Source organism: Mastacembelus armatus, chromosome 15 (assembly GCF_900324485.2).
Source record: "Mastacembelus armatus chromosome 15, fMasArm1.2, whole genome shotgun sequence".
In the NCBI taxonomy this organism is placed as follows: domain Eukaryota; kingdom Metazoa; phylum Chordata; class Actinopteri; order Synbranchiformes; family Mastacembelidae; genus Mastacembelus; species Mastacembelus armatus.
Window position 1 is genome coordinate 15,484,536 of NC_046647.1, and position 16,998 is coordinate 15,501,533.

A 16,998-nucleotide genomic window follows, 5' to 3' on the forward strand; every position below is an offset into this window, starting at 1 on the left:
TAGTCATGCTTTTTAGAAGACGACTGCCTTTTACTCTAAAAAGCATGATTAATTATCATCAAATAATTTATTCTCAACTCCCATGTTTGGACTTTAAATGAATCTTCATTAGTGTCATATTTCAAAAATAATGTTAATCTGTATTTTTTTATGTTTAAGTAAATGACTATGTTTTGATCTCACCTTTGTCTTTTTATGTCATAGAAGAGGTGTATGTAGGATGGGGGTGGTGTATGTATAGATGCTGTCACTCCCCCAACACGAACACCTGTTGGAGATACCAAATCCCCTTTGTCTCCACAGTTCGTTCTCAGTGGATTACCATGACAATACCCATTAATATCATGACTGAAGTCTGATTATACAGCTTCGTGCAGTCATTGAACAGAAGGTATTGTTTTAGGGGATGCTGTTTTTGTAATGGGAGGTTGTGTAAGTAATTTTCTAGAAAGCTTTATTGAATTCTTAAGGTGCTATTTTGTCTGTTAGAAATGGATATAACCAGTTACACCGTGTAAAATAAATGCAAACGAAGACAAGCATGAAAAACCGAGGTCACGGGCAGTTGTGCAAGCATTTCACTGCATATCATACTGTGTATGACTGTGTATGTGACAAATAAAAATTTGAATTTGAAACCCGTTCATATTTAAAACTACATTTAAGTAAATTTAAACAGTAACATCCAATATATGACAGTCAGTAAGCAAAAGACAGTTATGGAAATGTATCACAGCTTTTATTACATCGGTTGGAAGGTGATTTTAAAAGACTGACTTTAAGGCAAGGTGACTGTAATATAATGCACCATGGGAAAACCCAGGTGATACAAATGGCAATGTAAACAGCAGAGGAAACACAATTACTAGGCACACAAATTGCATAAGTAATACAATATGTAAACACAATGAGCTGAGCACGTTTAGTAAATAAGGAGCTTAATTAAGGTGGATAAAACATGATAAAAGAAGTGTTAAAGTACTGTTATTAGAGAGTACTGTCACATTTCTATGTTTCATTGTTTAAACATTTGGTTTAGCCTAACAAAAGAACTTCACAAAACAAATTATTTACAAATATAGAGTATACACCCTTTGGGTCTAACCAAAATATTCACATTATTGACTGGGATGTAAATATATGGTCCTCTAATATATTTCATGTCAAACTTTAACAGTGGATACAAAGAAAAGCTTTCAACAACACATTGCCATTAACTGACTATTTGGACAAACTTGAATCAAAACATCCATCGTGTTCAACTTTCTGTGATTCAGGCTTGGCACTTACATTGTCAACATCAAAACAGGACGTGTTTTTCTGACTGTTTTGTAAAAATTAAACTTTATCAGTCTGTCACACATCAGTATGCAAGAATCACCACTTTGCTAAGCTCCCTCTGTTAGTCAATCAATTCCTTGTCACAATTACAATAAAGCAGCAACCATGGGAACAATACTACTTACATATATTGTATGTAAAAACAATATGAATTATTACTGTACTATCAATCACAGCCTGTTTAGTATGTGTTAGTACGTAGGGTACATATGCAAAAACTAACCTTTATTTATCAATCACTATATTGTAATACCTATAATATAAGCCAACATATATCATTACAAAGTAGTATAACTATGAATATGTTCAAATACAAATCATAAGGCTAAATATTATATAATCTTAATAGATTCAGTCACTGTTACTCTGGTAGTGTAATAATTACATTTAAAATTGTTAGAACAATTTTCCTAGCTTTTTGTGTACATTCAACAATGATCATGTGCAAAGAGAAAAATGAAAAAAAGTCACAAATATGTAAGAGGCCTAATCTGAATGTGCATTTATAAACTTCAAAAACTTGTGTCCTATGATATCTTTTTTTAACCCCATTACAAATATGGGTAATAAAATACACAGCTATGCAATTTTGCATTCACTTCTTATTTCTTTCATTTTAGTTAGCCCTCAGGAAGGGTCAATCACAGATTCTCATAGGAAAAAAAAAAAGCATCTATATTACTGTCTTCTGTCACATCTTGGAAAAACATTCACATGAAATAATAGGTGTGAATGTGAAGGATGTATAAAAACAACCCAGTCCTGGGAGAATATCAGAAAAAAATTCTCGCATTTTACTTTCTTTTAAAAATAACAACACTATTCAGATGTTTCCCTAGCAAACCATCTCACCTCAATGATTTTACAGTAAAGGCCCTCAAGCTTCTGGTTTTTCTTTATCCTCCTTCTTTTTCTTGCTCTTTTTCAAGAACGAAGGTGTGCGGAACTTCTTCTTCTTTTTCTTAGGGGACTTGGTTTGACTCTCCGGGGTCTGAGCCTCCCCCGACTTCTCCTTCGTTGTTATGGAGATTTCCACAGTTTCCAAAGTGCTCACACTCATCTTGGATACCTCGATGCTCAGATCCTCCTCCATCTCTGCCAAGTGGTCTTTCCCGTTGGGTATTGTGTCTGTCAACACATGAAACCAAGTCAGTAAAGAGGGATGTGAATAAGATGCAATTACACAAACCAGGCTGTAATAATACAGAATACACAAGAGGGACATAAAACACAGAAACAACCACTTCATCATTAAAAAAACCTACTGACTAGTTAATTACCTTGTTTAGCTGGTGTCATTATAGGAGAGAGGGAGAGGGAAATAGTAGAGCCATCAAATGTGGTCATCTCATCTGCATCAGTGGCATCATCATCTTCTGTAAAAGGATTTAAGTCATCAGAGCTCACCAAAGCTGGCATGTCCATGTGAGTGAGGCTTAGTAGATGAACTTTATATAAATGAAAATTGCATTGTTTCATGGCACTTAGGCACAGTGGTGCTTTGAACTAAATGCTAACTTCAACATGGTAATATGCTTACAATGACAACACTGACAGATAAAATGTTTACCATGTTAGTGTGTTAGTATCGCCTCCTAATTAGCATCAAATACAAATGAGACCAATGTGAATGTCATTATTTTTGTAGGTGTTGGATCATAAACCAAAGTGTTGCATACATTTTTAATTTGATTATGACATTAGTTGAGAAGCTAAAGTGGTTACAATTCTTTCTTGAGATATAAATATCTGTACAAAGTGTAATGGGAATCTATGCAATAATTATTGAGATATTTCATACAAAAACTCATGGTGGTGCTAAAGAAAAGGTGAAGGGGTGACTGTAGTCCGTGTGACTCATCCTCTGTGCATTTTCATGAAGATCCATCTAATACCAGTTGAGAAATTTCATTTTGGACCATGCAGTTAGCATGGACATTAGCCTGATATTAGCAACTTTGTGACATGGCATTAGTTAATATTATTTTGCATGTTCAAAACTAAAGGTGACACTTGAATACACAGCTGTAGAAATGTTTCCTTGCTGCACTAACACTTTGTCCTTGTCTATAGTCATAACCAACACATGAGCAATTTTGCAAGACTGATGTCTTTGCAGCTCATCAACACATCTCAGTGGAAGAGCTAAACTATGAACCAATATATTTGTCATGATGGCATTTTTGTAGGAAGTTCCTTAATACTGTGAATGTCATTCCATCATTTCCTCTGGACATGATCCAGGTAGTCTGGCCAGACTAATTAACTGCCTGGTACAGCAAACTTGTGGAATATATAAAACTATATTATAAGCAGACCATAAAATATCAGCATCAGACCCAGTAATTAAGATTCAGAGTCACAGCAACTCATTTTCCCAGTCAATAACGTCTAATGTCTTATTAAAACATCCGCTGGTTAAATGTAACTTCAGAAATCTGCATGTGAACAACTGTCCATATTATATATCAGACAATTTATCTGTAGGTCTCACTTCCTGAAATCAGAGATCACTGTCTCTGCATCTCGGTTTCTTTCATAACTTGAACTTCAAAACATCATTATCTACACGGGATGATGTCAGGTATGAGCCCATGTAAGCCCAAGTAGGAATAATTAAAGTAAAGGGCAATGACGTGCCGTGAGGCCTTGTAATAGTAAAGAAACAGGTTGACCCCTGTACAGAATGTATGAAGAAGAGCAATTAGTACCTTCTTGGCCTTGCTGTTTTCTTTGGACCATGTCCTTGTATTCTTCCAGTTCCACCTCTGTAAGCTCATTGAAGGGGTTGGGGGGAAGAGAGCGAGTCTGCTCCTCATCCTCAATGATGAAAGCCTAATAGAGAGGATAGCATAAATGGTCACCTGATGTCCTCTATTTTGTAGTAAACATAAGTAAGTGCTCATGTGCTAAAGATTGACTTTAAAAAATGAAATTAAGGAGTATCCTCACATTTCTTTGTATTTTTGAATCTGACTTGGTTGCACATACCCTGCTCAGTTTTCTGTTTCTGGCTGAGGTTGATGTTTTTTTCCTTGTATTGTCTTTACTTAAGCAATAATAGGGGGACTGTCACTTTGGTGGCAGTTGACCAAGTCTATTAATACTTTTGGCACAAGTCTAAAAGAGAACTGGTATTTTGCAGGATAAATAAGATGTTGTGCTGCTCAGCATAAAATGCTGTGGTGATTGCTTTTAATGTTTTAAGAGCTGTAAACTACAGTGACATTACTATAGGTATACTCACTGGTCCTGGTATGGTGTCCACAACAATGCCTGCTAGTAACTGAGACTTTGGTCCTGGTGTCATCTGGTCACCTCTGTGCTGTTCTTTTATCTGAAATTTTTTTCCATAAACATTATATTAAACTCATTTTTGACATTGCTCACAATATCTTAACATCACCACCACCAGCAAAGAGCAGGTGTAACGTGATGCTTTTCTTTGTCATATAAAAATTGAGTATTTTAGGGGTTTTAAATTCTTAGACAAAATGAGTCATTGATTAATCAAGAAAATAAATGAAAGATTAACTGTGAATTAAAATGTTTATTAGCAGTCTTTCTCAGAACATATCTCATGTCAGGCACAGGGGCAGTGTTGCGTGAATATGTGATGTTTACAACTGACCCGGTTCCTCTTGTCCAAAACCTCTGTGGGATCAGTGTTGAGTGGGACAAACTGGTTGGGGTCCTCAATCTTTATTGGGGTTCCAGTGTTGTTCCCTGGCTGTGAAGACTTCATCCACTGAGAGAATAAAAAGGGGAAAGAATTATAAGAAAAACAGGAAAAAACCTCATGTAATTTAAAACATGCATTTATCTAATTTGCCACAAGAGGGCAGGGTAATACAAAGGAAGGGACACTCCCAAGCGCACATGTCCAAAATGTAAGGTTTTAATTATTAAATTTCTTGTTATAGTTTGACATGAAAGCATACCATAATTTTGGTCCTTGGGCTGACATCCCCACTGGGTGACTGTTCAGGAACATTGACCTTCAAGTAGCTGTTGGGTGAGTTGAGCCACCGGGTCCTTTCTCTTTGCTGTTTCTGCACCATAAACTTGAAGGGACTACGCAGACCCAGTTCACTGTCCTCCGGTGTCACAGCAGACACCGTGGCAGGGATCTCCACGTCATTTTTAGAGCGGGGTTTTTCACGGACTATGGGGTTTCTGTAAGAGTAGCTTGTTCTGTATCCCTACAAGGTCAGGAAGGAGAGGAATCATTTTAAAATACTGCTTGCTGTCATTTTACAATCCATTTAGTAATCATTAAGTATAAATTATAAAAGATACAGAATTCAAAAGATTCACAGGACACCCAAGATCCACTTACACAGTGCTTTTAAATATTGAACAATGCTGTAGATACAAACAAGGCATTTGCAGACAAGCCCAGTTTCAGAGCGAAAAGATAAAACATACATCAAACAGTGGGAGAGACAACTAGAAAAGCACTGAAGGGAACTACTGATGGTAGTATATGCAGAGTGCAGTTTGAATCTGGCAGCGCGACACTACAATCAAAATTGGCATTTTCTTGCAGGCAATATGACAGGTGTGCCACTGAAAACAATCCCTTCCACAGTGTAGGCAAGCCATCGACAAAACCCCCTGTAATTTTTTATCGAAAAATGTGAATCATGGCTTTTATATAGAATACAGAAAACATGAACTGTAGCTTTTAATAGATTTCTGCACAGACAAAAAGTACACAACTACACACACTAAACTTATTCTTTTGTGATTTGTTTTTTCAATGTGATGTATTTCTTTTCCATACAATGAGCAGTGGTCAGTGACACACTTCATCTGTTTGTAGAGGAGCCTTATCTGTCCTTTCTATCTCCTTGTTTGGTTTGGGAAAGTGATATGTCAAAGTAATACACCATGTTCTTTTCATTACTGTTGCTGTAAATCATTTTCTTTCTCCTGTATTATTAACTGTGACCTTTAGTGCAGAGCTCTTGTTGTCTTTGTTTTGGATTTCACCGTTGGGATTATTTCTGATGTCATTCCCTACAACAAGCAAACTCCACCTCCTGCCTTGGAAGAACAGACTTCCTGTTGCAGTGGGTGTATTGGCGTTTACATCTAGTGTCATATTAAACAGTATTAGAGAAAACACAAATCCTTCTTCCAGATTGAGTACACAAGACTCTTTACACTAAGTGACTGTGTGGTCTGTGTTGTTTGAACTGACCAAGGCATGCCTCACCATCTGGAAGCTATGATTGAGAGGGTGGGCGGGCTGTGACCACACAGAATTAACACAGCTGCAGCTCACTTCAGCCACAGTTGTTAGTGAGTAGCAAAGAGATACACAGAACATGTCATGCTCTGGTCATTAGCAGTGTAGTTAGAATAGGGGGGTTTAAATTGACAGAAATCCAGCACAAGACAGAAATCTCAAGGGTATAACCAGATCAGCAGCGAGCCTGCTAGCCACAGACAAAGAACAGATCACTGCGGTTAGCAGGTTCCCACAATTATTACATGAGTGTGTGTAATTGTAGTGAAAACATACACAGATATTATAAAACCATATGATTCAGTTATACAAAACATTTTCAGATCTGATTAACAAAAACATATCTAGTTTCATTGTGTTCACTTCCCGTGGAAGTGTCTGAGACAGGAAACTTAAAGCATCATGGGTAAAAGGCAAAGGTCAGGGTTCACTTACCAGGTTGTCAAGCATCCTCATAAGGGACTCAAACTCGGCCTCGCCCACTTTCCACTTGACCTCATTGTCTATTACCACCCTGGCAGCAGCCACTCCCTGGGTTAGGGGTTTAAACTTCTCCCTGTTAAGCAGCACGAGATTGTCCACGCTGCCTGAACACCCCAAAGCATTCACCTAAATAAAGGCAGGTAATAACAATAACAAAATTATTCTAGTAACACATTGTAATTTTTGGTGTCACAAGGCAAATCATTATATTGAACAAAAATCGATGACAATTTTCTTGTATGCATTCATGTAAATTCTACAATTTCAACACTTTTCACATTTCAGAAAATATTCTTTCTTCTGAGAGACAGTAGGATTTTCATCTAAAAAGAACTGTAATTGCATGTGAACTAAGCTGTCAGTGTGTCAAAAACAAATCCAATCCAGACACAGCAGGATGATGAAAAAACTGCCTCCCTGACACAAAGCAACAGGAGTGTCTCAGAAACTGCAGGGCTCCACCTGGCTCTGACTGTCAACTCTCTAACACATATTTGACTTAGCTTTTTTCCACACATGCTTCCATTTTAGGGACTACTATAGAAAGGAAACCGTTTTATCTGTGTTTAATAAACATGAAGATAACTTTAGATAAATTTACCTGGATTTCACATGCTTGCTGCGAGTGGTAGACATAGTAAAAAGCTTCTTCTACCGTTTCTCCCAAAGCAAGCAGCCCATGGTTCATAAGAATCATCACCTGGAAAACACATGAACCATTGAACAAATCCAGCTGAGCTAAATCATTAGCATATCCAGATATATGTCGATGTGGATTTATTAATTCTCGTATGCCTTCATTATCAAATTAATTAGTTTCCTTAACAACACTTGTCTTGACATGACACAGGTATAGTATTAATACAATTTCTGTAGATGTAGGTGTCAAAAAACGTGTTTCTAATATCTAATATGTTCCCTGTTTAAATAATATAATTGATATTCAACACAAACTGGCTAGTATTTTAGTAACAATGCATTTTTGAAACACCTCATTTCTGAATATGATATTTTATGCACATATTAATTTATTTAGGATACAGAAGATCTCATATCTTGATATGATCTTGTCCATAAAGTCTAATGTAATAGCTGATGACTTTTTTACGAGCACTTGCTCAAAGGCCTCTCCCTTCCATGCGAAAGTGAGCCTGTCACTAATGGAGTCCCTTGGTTTGACAGTACCTTGGCAGTAGGGCCCAGCGCTTTCTGAAACTCCACCTTCTCCTCTTTATTATACAGGCTGCCATGGTAACCAAAGCAGCTCACGTCTCCCAGAAGCAAAGCCTCCTGGGAAATGGGCAGGATTCCACATTTCATCGAGGACACCTGTTAACATGGGATAAAAGCAAGTGAGACCGTGACGCACTAACATTTAAACTCAGGCACATTTTTTGCTATCAGGCACAAATAAATCCTAACACAGCGATGTTCATCATGTGCTGTGCATTTTACAGCCGCGCTTCAAAGCAAATGTTAAAAGCACCTCTAAAACAACTAGGCTTTTAATTCATCCCTTTTCCTGTGGTGCAAAATAAGCACCTAGCAACAGCCTTTATACTTTGATTAAGATGAAGTAAGTTTAATATTTGCCTGGAGTGTACTTACAGCAGCTGTGGCAGGAGTATGTATGTGGATGATGCATCTCACATCAGGACGCATGGAATAAATGGCCGCATGAGGAACAAATCCGAAATGGTCGATTCCCATATCAGTAGCACCCTGGTCCACCATTTCCCCAATTATGTTTACTTTCACCTAGAGATGACAAAAGAAAAAAAAACAGCATAGTAGATGTGATATGATGAATACCAGAAGGCAGTACAAGGCAGTGGTAGTAGTTTAATAGAAAAACCAACTCCCTGTTATTTCAGGATATTAAAGACTAGCAATTTCTAAAACTATAGAATAATTAATTACATACAGTATAACAGAATCATGGAAGGTACTCTGTAAACGAATGTTCACATTGATTTATTTCTTACCTACATCTTGGTATCCATGAGGCCTCCAATACATGCTGAATGGATTTCACTCTTCATAATAACCATAATCATATTTACACAGCCTATTTTTTGAATATTTTGGCACTTGCACCGTTTCCCTCTATATTTGTAAGCTCTAAAGGTCTTCTTCCCTGCTTTTTGCTGCCATTTTATAAGTGGAATCAAGTCAAATCATTAGCAGGAATCTGTCCAAATGCACGCACATGTATTTATATGTGTGCAACCTTGTGCATATGTAAATATATCGCAACATGTCTTTAAAGCCAAATACTTCACTGTATCTTTTATGTACCTATATAGTTTGCTGAATAACAAACACTGATAGTCCAAACTGCCTGACAGATATTTTTTCCCTTCTGTATTTTATCAAGAATCATCAGAACATTTAAACAAAATAATTGTACATATCCTAAAATTCAAGAAATGTTAGTTTCTTTTTGCTGGAAGTAATCTTGTAACCATGATTCAGTTCAGAATGGCTCATATCATTATCGTTTCTATTAGATGACTTACTCTAATTTTTCCTCTAGGACTAATTACAGCAGCGCTGCTGTTGTGTGCGTGTTTGGTTGTGTGTTGCTGGACCGTGTTTACATACACATTGGTGGAGAAACAGCTCGAAACAAGCTTAGAATGATTATACAAAGGGTTATTCATGTTCACCTTGTAGGTGTTTTTTTTACTGGTAGCTTCTTAAAGTTGATGGGCTCTGGAGGCGTAGACAGTTGCAGTAATAGAAGTCTCCTCTCCTGACCTACTATTGAACCCCTTTCCTCTCTCCTCTATGCTCCTTGCTGGTCTCGCTCTTTTCCTTCCTCCCTCGCCCTCCATTAACATATAAAAGAAACAACCCTTCATTAAACTTAAAAGGTGACTACTTTGCTTTACTGACCTCAGCTCCTCCATGGTCACCATTATTCTTTCTTTTTTAATGAGCCAGACTTTCAGACTCATTTGAAAATTCAATATAATTTGACTGACAAGTGAGTGTACAAGTTTCACTAATTTAGGTTTTTAGCTTTTTGAAGGTGGCACTAATATAACCAGGATATTAATAAAGGCATTTTGGGTATAATAAAGCCATGTTTTTGCATGCCTGTATATGCAAAATAAAAGATTGTGCTTATAACATTATCGAGAAAGTATACATTATATGTTTATATGCATAGGTCTTAGTATCTCATTGCTGTCCAAATGACTCGAAACTGTTGAGTGATGCATTATCAAATATTTTCTGCAAAACAAACATCTTTGTTTCATTCATTTTCATGCTATAAGCATTGCACATCAAATAAATAGTGAAAACTTGAGAAACACAAGCATAAGCAGATGTTAGTTTTGCTGTACAGACAAATTAGAGCAATTTGGAGTCATTTGGCTGTCAATGGGGTGCTGGTATAATAGGCCTACGCTTTAGATTGTATTATTTAATTTCTCAAAAGTGGTTTTAGCATATTTTTTTTATTTTGTAAGCACAAAAAGAAACTGAAATTTAATTTATTTATATCCAGGTCACATGGGGTGCCAAACTCACAAGTAATTTCGCACACTGTTGTACATCTATTCAATTAAACTCAACCTAAGTAATTATTGCAAAATGTGCAGATATGGCAGTGCATAAAATAGGCAGTGCTGCGGTGTACTCACAGTGGTTAGCACAGAACTGTTTCATCAGGTGTTCCCTGTTGGTCAGCAAAGAATTTAACCTCCAAAACTCTGATGGGCACTGTACCACACTGGCTACACTCGGATCGTGCTAGTTTTTACTATCAGACACATCTAGAAACCTGCAGGAACTCTAATGGAAACATATCTGGGAGATATAATGTAGGTTCAAAACACAGTCGGTACTACCATCAAGTGTAGTTAAAACCAATGTACTGTCACCCGGTGCCTGGCAGTCCCATCAAAGACAAAGTCACAGGAATTGCTACACATTAACAACCTATTCCTCACATAATTTGTCAATAATTTGTCGATAATTTTCCATAAAACATTTGTAGGCCATAACAAAACACAAATATTGTGCTCACCAAATTTGCTGCGGTCACCTCTGCGAAAGACAGACCTCGTGGACTAATAAGAACATGATCTTGCTCTTTACTGACACGTACCTGAAACAAAATGAACATATTAAAATCCAAAACTTATTTAGACTGTAATCACATGAATTGCAAAAGAAAATGCCAATATTCAGAAATGTCTTTATTTATAATCAGTATTTGTTGAGCTCATACAGGAGAACCTGAGCCTGCAACTTGAACCTGAGCCTGCGTCTGCAAAAGTGTTTCTTCCATAAATTCATCCTTGTCAGGGCCAAAAAGTGCATTAAAAAGCAGTGACACCACCAGAGACCTAATGTCGATACTTTTAAAAGTTCTTTAAGTTGGTGTAGCAGCTACGCAGAGTAGAGAGTCATTTCACCAATTCAAGAGTACAGAAAAGTGTGAACCACAGAGGAAAGCTCTCTTCACTTCAAAAAAAACTTTAAAATTGGTGTGTGGGTATATAAAGCTGACTTTTTAGGCTTCGTCTTTAGGGAAAATCTGAGCTTTACATTGTGACATTTCAGATGTTCATCACATATTTCAGTGTGACTTCCTGCTATTGGAGAGGAGTTCACAAAAATTTAACTTTTCAAAATCATAAATAATATATGATTTCTGAAAGAAAGAGGTGTTCCTCTTAAACCCTTCCCAGAGCCAGAGAACACCAGGCTCACATAAAGATATATAAGTCTTGTGCTGCATACATAAGCAGGTGAGCACTGGAGCGTGATTGTGAAATTTATACTCACAGTAATGTAGGAGCTTGTAAAACGAGCCCAGCTGAACAGGTCAACGAGTCTGTAGAGGCTGGCCAACTTGCAGCGATTCTGTTTCTCCCCTTTTGCAAAGGAGGGAGACTCAATGCCATACAAGTCATTGACTGGTGTCACCATCCCAAAGCCTGCCAAGGGGACATAACTTCATCAGTACCTTGCAGTGCATACACAAGAGTGTTTATATGGTTTAGCCCCACAAAAGATAAAGGTAATCATCCTAAGGAACTTGAACTGAATCTTCAAAAAAGCCCTGCCCAGAATTCTCGACAAGAAACTTAAGGATATTTTTGAACTATAAGACCATATAAGGACATTTATTGATACTGGAGCCTGGCTTTTACAGCCATGTAAGACCAGGTCTGCCTTAGTGATTTCACAGATATTTCCTACAGAGATATTTTCCAAACATTTACAGCTGGGAGTCAAACTTTTTTAATTTGATTTCAGGGTTTTCAGAGTGTACTGTGACCTTCCCCTCCAGCAAGGCAAAGATTTGATGCTAACATAATTAGCATTGCAAACTGCTGTAATTCATTACCAAAATCGGTCATGCGGGCTGCTTAATGGAAACCCTGACAATGAAGAATGCTGTCAATAATTTTCTGCCTTTTCTGCTGTTTAAGGGTTGTTCAGTGTCACAAGAGTCTGAGAATTTAGCCTCTTACAATGAAGATACTCATCCTGCATAATGCACGCAGAGTGCACATGGTGCATGACAATCAGTGCCCAAAGGACAATAGACAGGGACATTCACACACACGAACAGTGAAACACACTGACACTCACTGATTGGAGATGTCAAGGGACCAGCCCCTCCCACTGTGCTGGCCATGACCAGGTCAGCAATCTGTCTCAGAGCCAGCAGACCTGTCGGGGTGTTTCCCTTTGTCAGCTGGTCCTGAATCAGGCCCTCCAATTCATCTTTAAACACCTGTGGACAAAAAAAGAAAAGGCACTCTGACTTTTTTCCTGTAGAGTAAGGTGAGCTAAGGTAAGGTGAGGAGTGAGGGGAGAAACACACAACATTGTAAAGCTCCTATAACCTAGCAACCCAGATATACACAAGCTGACCTCGACCTCATTGCAACACCTCAGGATGTCAGGGAGCACAGCATGCTTTGAGACTGTCCTTATTACAACTGTAAACAAATCACTGACCACCGTAAACCTCTTTGTATGTCTGTGAAAGGGGACTTCACTAGAAGCAGGGGAGATCACATTAAACCAAATTTTTGCCTTCAAGAGTAGCCTGTGAATCTTGAAACAGTATTATTTTCCTGTGTGCTACAACTAAGCCTCAGCATTCTGTTTCATCCGACCACGGTTCCCATGGTGACAAGATGAGCTCCACTTGTTGGGCCTGTTATGCAATTGCATATGAGTGTGGGCTCGTCTTATTTCTATGCTCTTCATTGGCATGTGCACCTCCTTACACTCCATCCAACCAGACTGCACTGCTGTGTTTCTCATTCTTATAGGTTACATTATAATATCTGCTCCAATTCACACTAGAGCTAAAACAACTGTAGTGTAATACAAGAATCCTACAACAATATCTCCCTTCGTGAAGGCAATAATGTTCAGTTTGTGCTGAAATCGTTTCGGGCATTGATTCAACTGTATGATTATTTTGGAGGCTGCCGTTTGCGGTGCTCATGAACTGTATTACGCTGCACTGACAGACGTTTCTATCATTTTGTCCATCCTATTTATGCCAGTGAGGGTGGGCTAAATAACAGAAACACCTCTCAGGATAATACAAGAAGACAGCTGAGAAACCAGATCATTTCTGGTTATTGGGACTTTGGAAGCATATCTGTGGCAGTGGCATATTTCATTGTAACTGCAGCTGTGGTTTAGCACTGCTTTCCTTGTCTATATCTGTAAACTGAGGCAGTGGCACTATTTTACACAGTAAACTCACAGCTAAGGAAAATACAAACGTTTTAACTGAAGATACATCACATCTCTCCAGCTTTATAAACACTGCTTATTACTCATACACAGTGAAGGCTTGTGTGTAGGAGTGCACTATATATAGAGCTGCAGGCTTACATACTGGACTCTGCAGAATTTGGGTGACCCTCTTCTTCTGCTCCATCATGTTGAAGTCCTGTCTCAGGTCCGGTGACATGTTCCTGCTGCGGAGGTAGTCGGGGTCACTCTCGTCCACGCGGTCGAAGTAGCGCTCCTTGGTGTCGTTGCTAGACAAGGACAGGGTCAGAGACCCTGGCGTCTGCCTCACCTCCACCAGACTCATGTCTTTACTGCACAGCCTCCTGCTCTCCCTCTGGAATCTGCATGAGATTGAGGATGACAAATCACGGCTTATTTCACAATCAGGCTGTCGAGGCGATGGGTGCTGTTTCAACAGAAAAGCTACGGGTACATGGGTACATTGGTGACTCATGTAATTGCAGGGATTGAGACAAAAGCAAGGCGAACATTGTTATATGATTGACATTGCTTTCTAAGTACAATGCTATTGATGTGCAAAAAGGATGATTCAGTCATAGCTGCTGGGAATACAGTATTGCACGTATTTTAACAGAAGTACAGTTAAATAACACAGCATTCAATCATACCTCTGCACAAACACTTACAGACCCAACAACTTTCATTCGCACAAGCATGTCTTTTCTGTCACTTAGTAGGTTTTAGCACATATGCAGAGTGTTCTCCTCTTCACAGATGGACACCAGCTTAACAAGTGTGAGATAAAAGCAGCAAGTTTTCCCCACTTCTTGGGTCTACAGTAAACAAAGGTAGGCCTCGTGTAAATTTGCCAGTTTGAATTGCACTTAGCACCTCTGGAGCTGCAGCGTTACCTGGATGTGGGGGCGGGGGCATCCAGGAGACACAGCAGGGCTACTTTACAGTAGGCCTGGAAAGGAAATAGTTTCAACACACCAAAACAAAAGGACTATTCTTTATTTCTGGTTTAGCAGCATCCCATTATCCAGAGCACTCCATGCCTGGCATCAAATTACAACTTTAAAGTATTTATACTAAGAAAGGTAACGGGAGAGGAGAATACATTAGACGAAACTACACTTGGAGTCTTTTCCAAGCGCCATAAAAACAAAGCGAACCACTAACCCCACGAGGAAAAGTGTTACTGTAAGTTGCAGATTACCTGAAACTAAGTGCTCAGCTCGTGAATTAACCGCCTTCGGATGATGTGATGCCGAAATTTTCCGATAAGAGGCTCCAGGAATGATGATAAAGGCAAATCAGACTGATGTTATTCCCGATTCGGATCCTACATTGTGGGGGGAAGAAAAATGAGTGCGGGGCGCAACTTGGAGCTGCTACAGTATCCAGACGGAGCAGGGTGCCCGCTGTGTGCAAGTAGTGAGTTGAAGAGTGGCTGCATGGAGAAGGATGTGGGTGTGTTTGTGTGGGGAAAAAGGAAAAGTGACCATGTGACTTCACTTATCCACCCACTAGGCCTTATGTGCGTAGCGGGACAAAGAAATGGCCACTCGAGATCAGTTCATTTTCTTTTTTTGTACAGCCACACGGTAGCTTTCTATAATAATCCTACATTGTAGTGAGGCGACCTTATTTCTATGATATCGTTTTATCTCTTGTGAAATTCCTAACAATGCTCAAAGGAACTTCTTATAGATCAGCCAATGTAATTGGTGATGATTTAAAGCAGAGTTTGTGATTTTTCTAGAATAATCTTCTATTACCTTATCCCTCTTTGTGTCTATATGTGTGATTCTTTACCTCTTGCTACTTAATTCATAGAAAACTGAGGCTCCTCTCTTCCCACAGCGACTCCAGAGATTTTCATCAAAGTTATACGGCCCAGCCATATCAAAACAGAGCACTTCAAAGCCAGAACAAGTGTTTTCCTCAAAAAGTGAGCCCTCCACCACAATGTTTTCCAAAATAAAGGAAGTTTACTCAGGGAAAGCAATGAAACACAGATGTTCTTTAAAAAAAAAAAAAAAATCCACAGGCTACTATTTCTATTTATTCAGATTCACACACACACAGTATATTGTAATTGCTTTCATGTGTCAAACATATGCATACCATTAAAAAATATTGTATTGTGTGCATCAGGCTGAGCTCTGTCAGACAAACAAGTGCTGCATTGTTACAAAAAAACTCTTTCATGGTGCTTTTCTGCAAGTCTACAGTAAATTGGTTCTTTCTATAAATGAGGAATAAGAACAAAATAACAAGATCAAAACTACTGTAGATTTAGCCTGCTCAAGAGAGCAGGGATCCCTCCTCTCTTCCCACCAGAACTCAACTCTTTTCTGCCTTGCTGGTCAGTCTTTCCAGAAAGTATCGTTGCAATATACAGATGCGCTCCATAGTAAGTCAATGCAACTCTTGAATCTCAAAATTTCTCAGTAGCCTAGTCGTACCAGCCCACAGATTTGGGTGTAGAATAGGTGCCAGATAACATCCAGCATTTAATTGCACACAATCAGACACGCTCACACAAGTATTTAGGTTGTGGAGGTAGGCGAGAGAAGGATTGGATCACTGACTGACATAACAATTCGAGGAAACAGTGGAGTCTGGGAGGCGGAGCAGATATGTGCACATATGGGTTGATGTAATGAAAAGCAGAACTTTCTCACTCTGGAGCAGTGTGACCCCTCAATCCCTGCCTCCCTGTTTTTGGCAGAGTTCCCACCGAAACCACATACAAGCTTAAATATCCTCGTACACACAGAGAGAGATACACAACATCGTCCCACCCGCAGGCCCCCACATTCTTGCTGAGTATTTGAACTTTTCAGCCAGGACAGTCTATCATGGAAGCATTGACCAAATGTCAGGTGTTATTAGTCGAAGTCTCATTCATACAGATTACTGCTGAGGATACTGATGTCCACAGATAAAAGAGCATATTTGTCTGGTCCCAGACCAGCTATTCCACTGGAAATAACCTGCAAATGCAATTACCTCAATTTTGAAGGAATTTTCTGACAGAACCCAGACTTTTACTGTAGGAATGTTAGTTTTTTTCAATGTGTCAAGCTTGAACCTGTAGATACTATTGTAACAGTTGAATACTTTAATAAAGAACAATGGAGTGAATCTTTAGACTTTGTTCTGTA

The 16,998-nt window shown here is 38.7% G+C and overlaps 1 protein-coding gene across 1 annotated transcript; it reads right to left on the reverse strand.

Annotated features, from left to right (window-relative positions):
- Positions 1-735: 735 nt before the first annotated feature.
- LOC113131947 (gamma-adducin-like) lies at positions 736-15,291 on the reverse strand. Its single transcript, XM_026309731.1, has 15 exons — positions 15,045-15,291; positions 13,968-14,205; positions 12,695-12,839; positions 11,882-12,033; positions 11,118-11,198; positions 8,687-8,836; positions 8,264-8,407; positions 7,680-7,778; positions 7,031-7,204; positions 5,283-5,543; positions 4,973-5,089; positions 4,589-4,678; positions 4,053-4,176; positions 2,622-2,717; positions 736-2,469 (listed from the first exon to the last, which is right to left on the reverse strand). The coding sequence occupies exons 2-15, from the start codon at positions 14,166-14,168 to the stop codon at positions 2,219-2,221; spliced, it is 2,085 nt and encodes a 694-aa protein (XP_026165516.1). The 5' UTR covers positions 14,169-14,205; positions 15,045-15,291; the 3' UTR covers positions 736-2,218.
- Positions 15,292-16,998: the final 1,707 nt, after the last annotated feature.

Coding starts and splice junctions, on each gene's coding strand:
- LOC113131947 (XM_026309731.1), bottom strand. CDS start 14,168: ATGAGTCTGGTGGAGGTGAGGCAGACGCCAGGGTCTCTGACCCTGTCC. Junction 7,779..8,263: donor CGCTGGGCCCTACTGCCAAG/GTACTGTCAAAC, acceptor TGTGTTTTCCAG/GTGATGATTCTTATGAACCA. Junction 5,090..5,282: donor GCCCAAGGACCAAAATTATG/GTATGCTTTCAT, acceptor TTATTCTCTCAG/TGGATGAAGTCTTCACAGCC.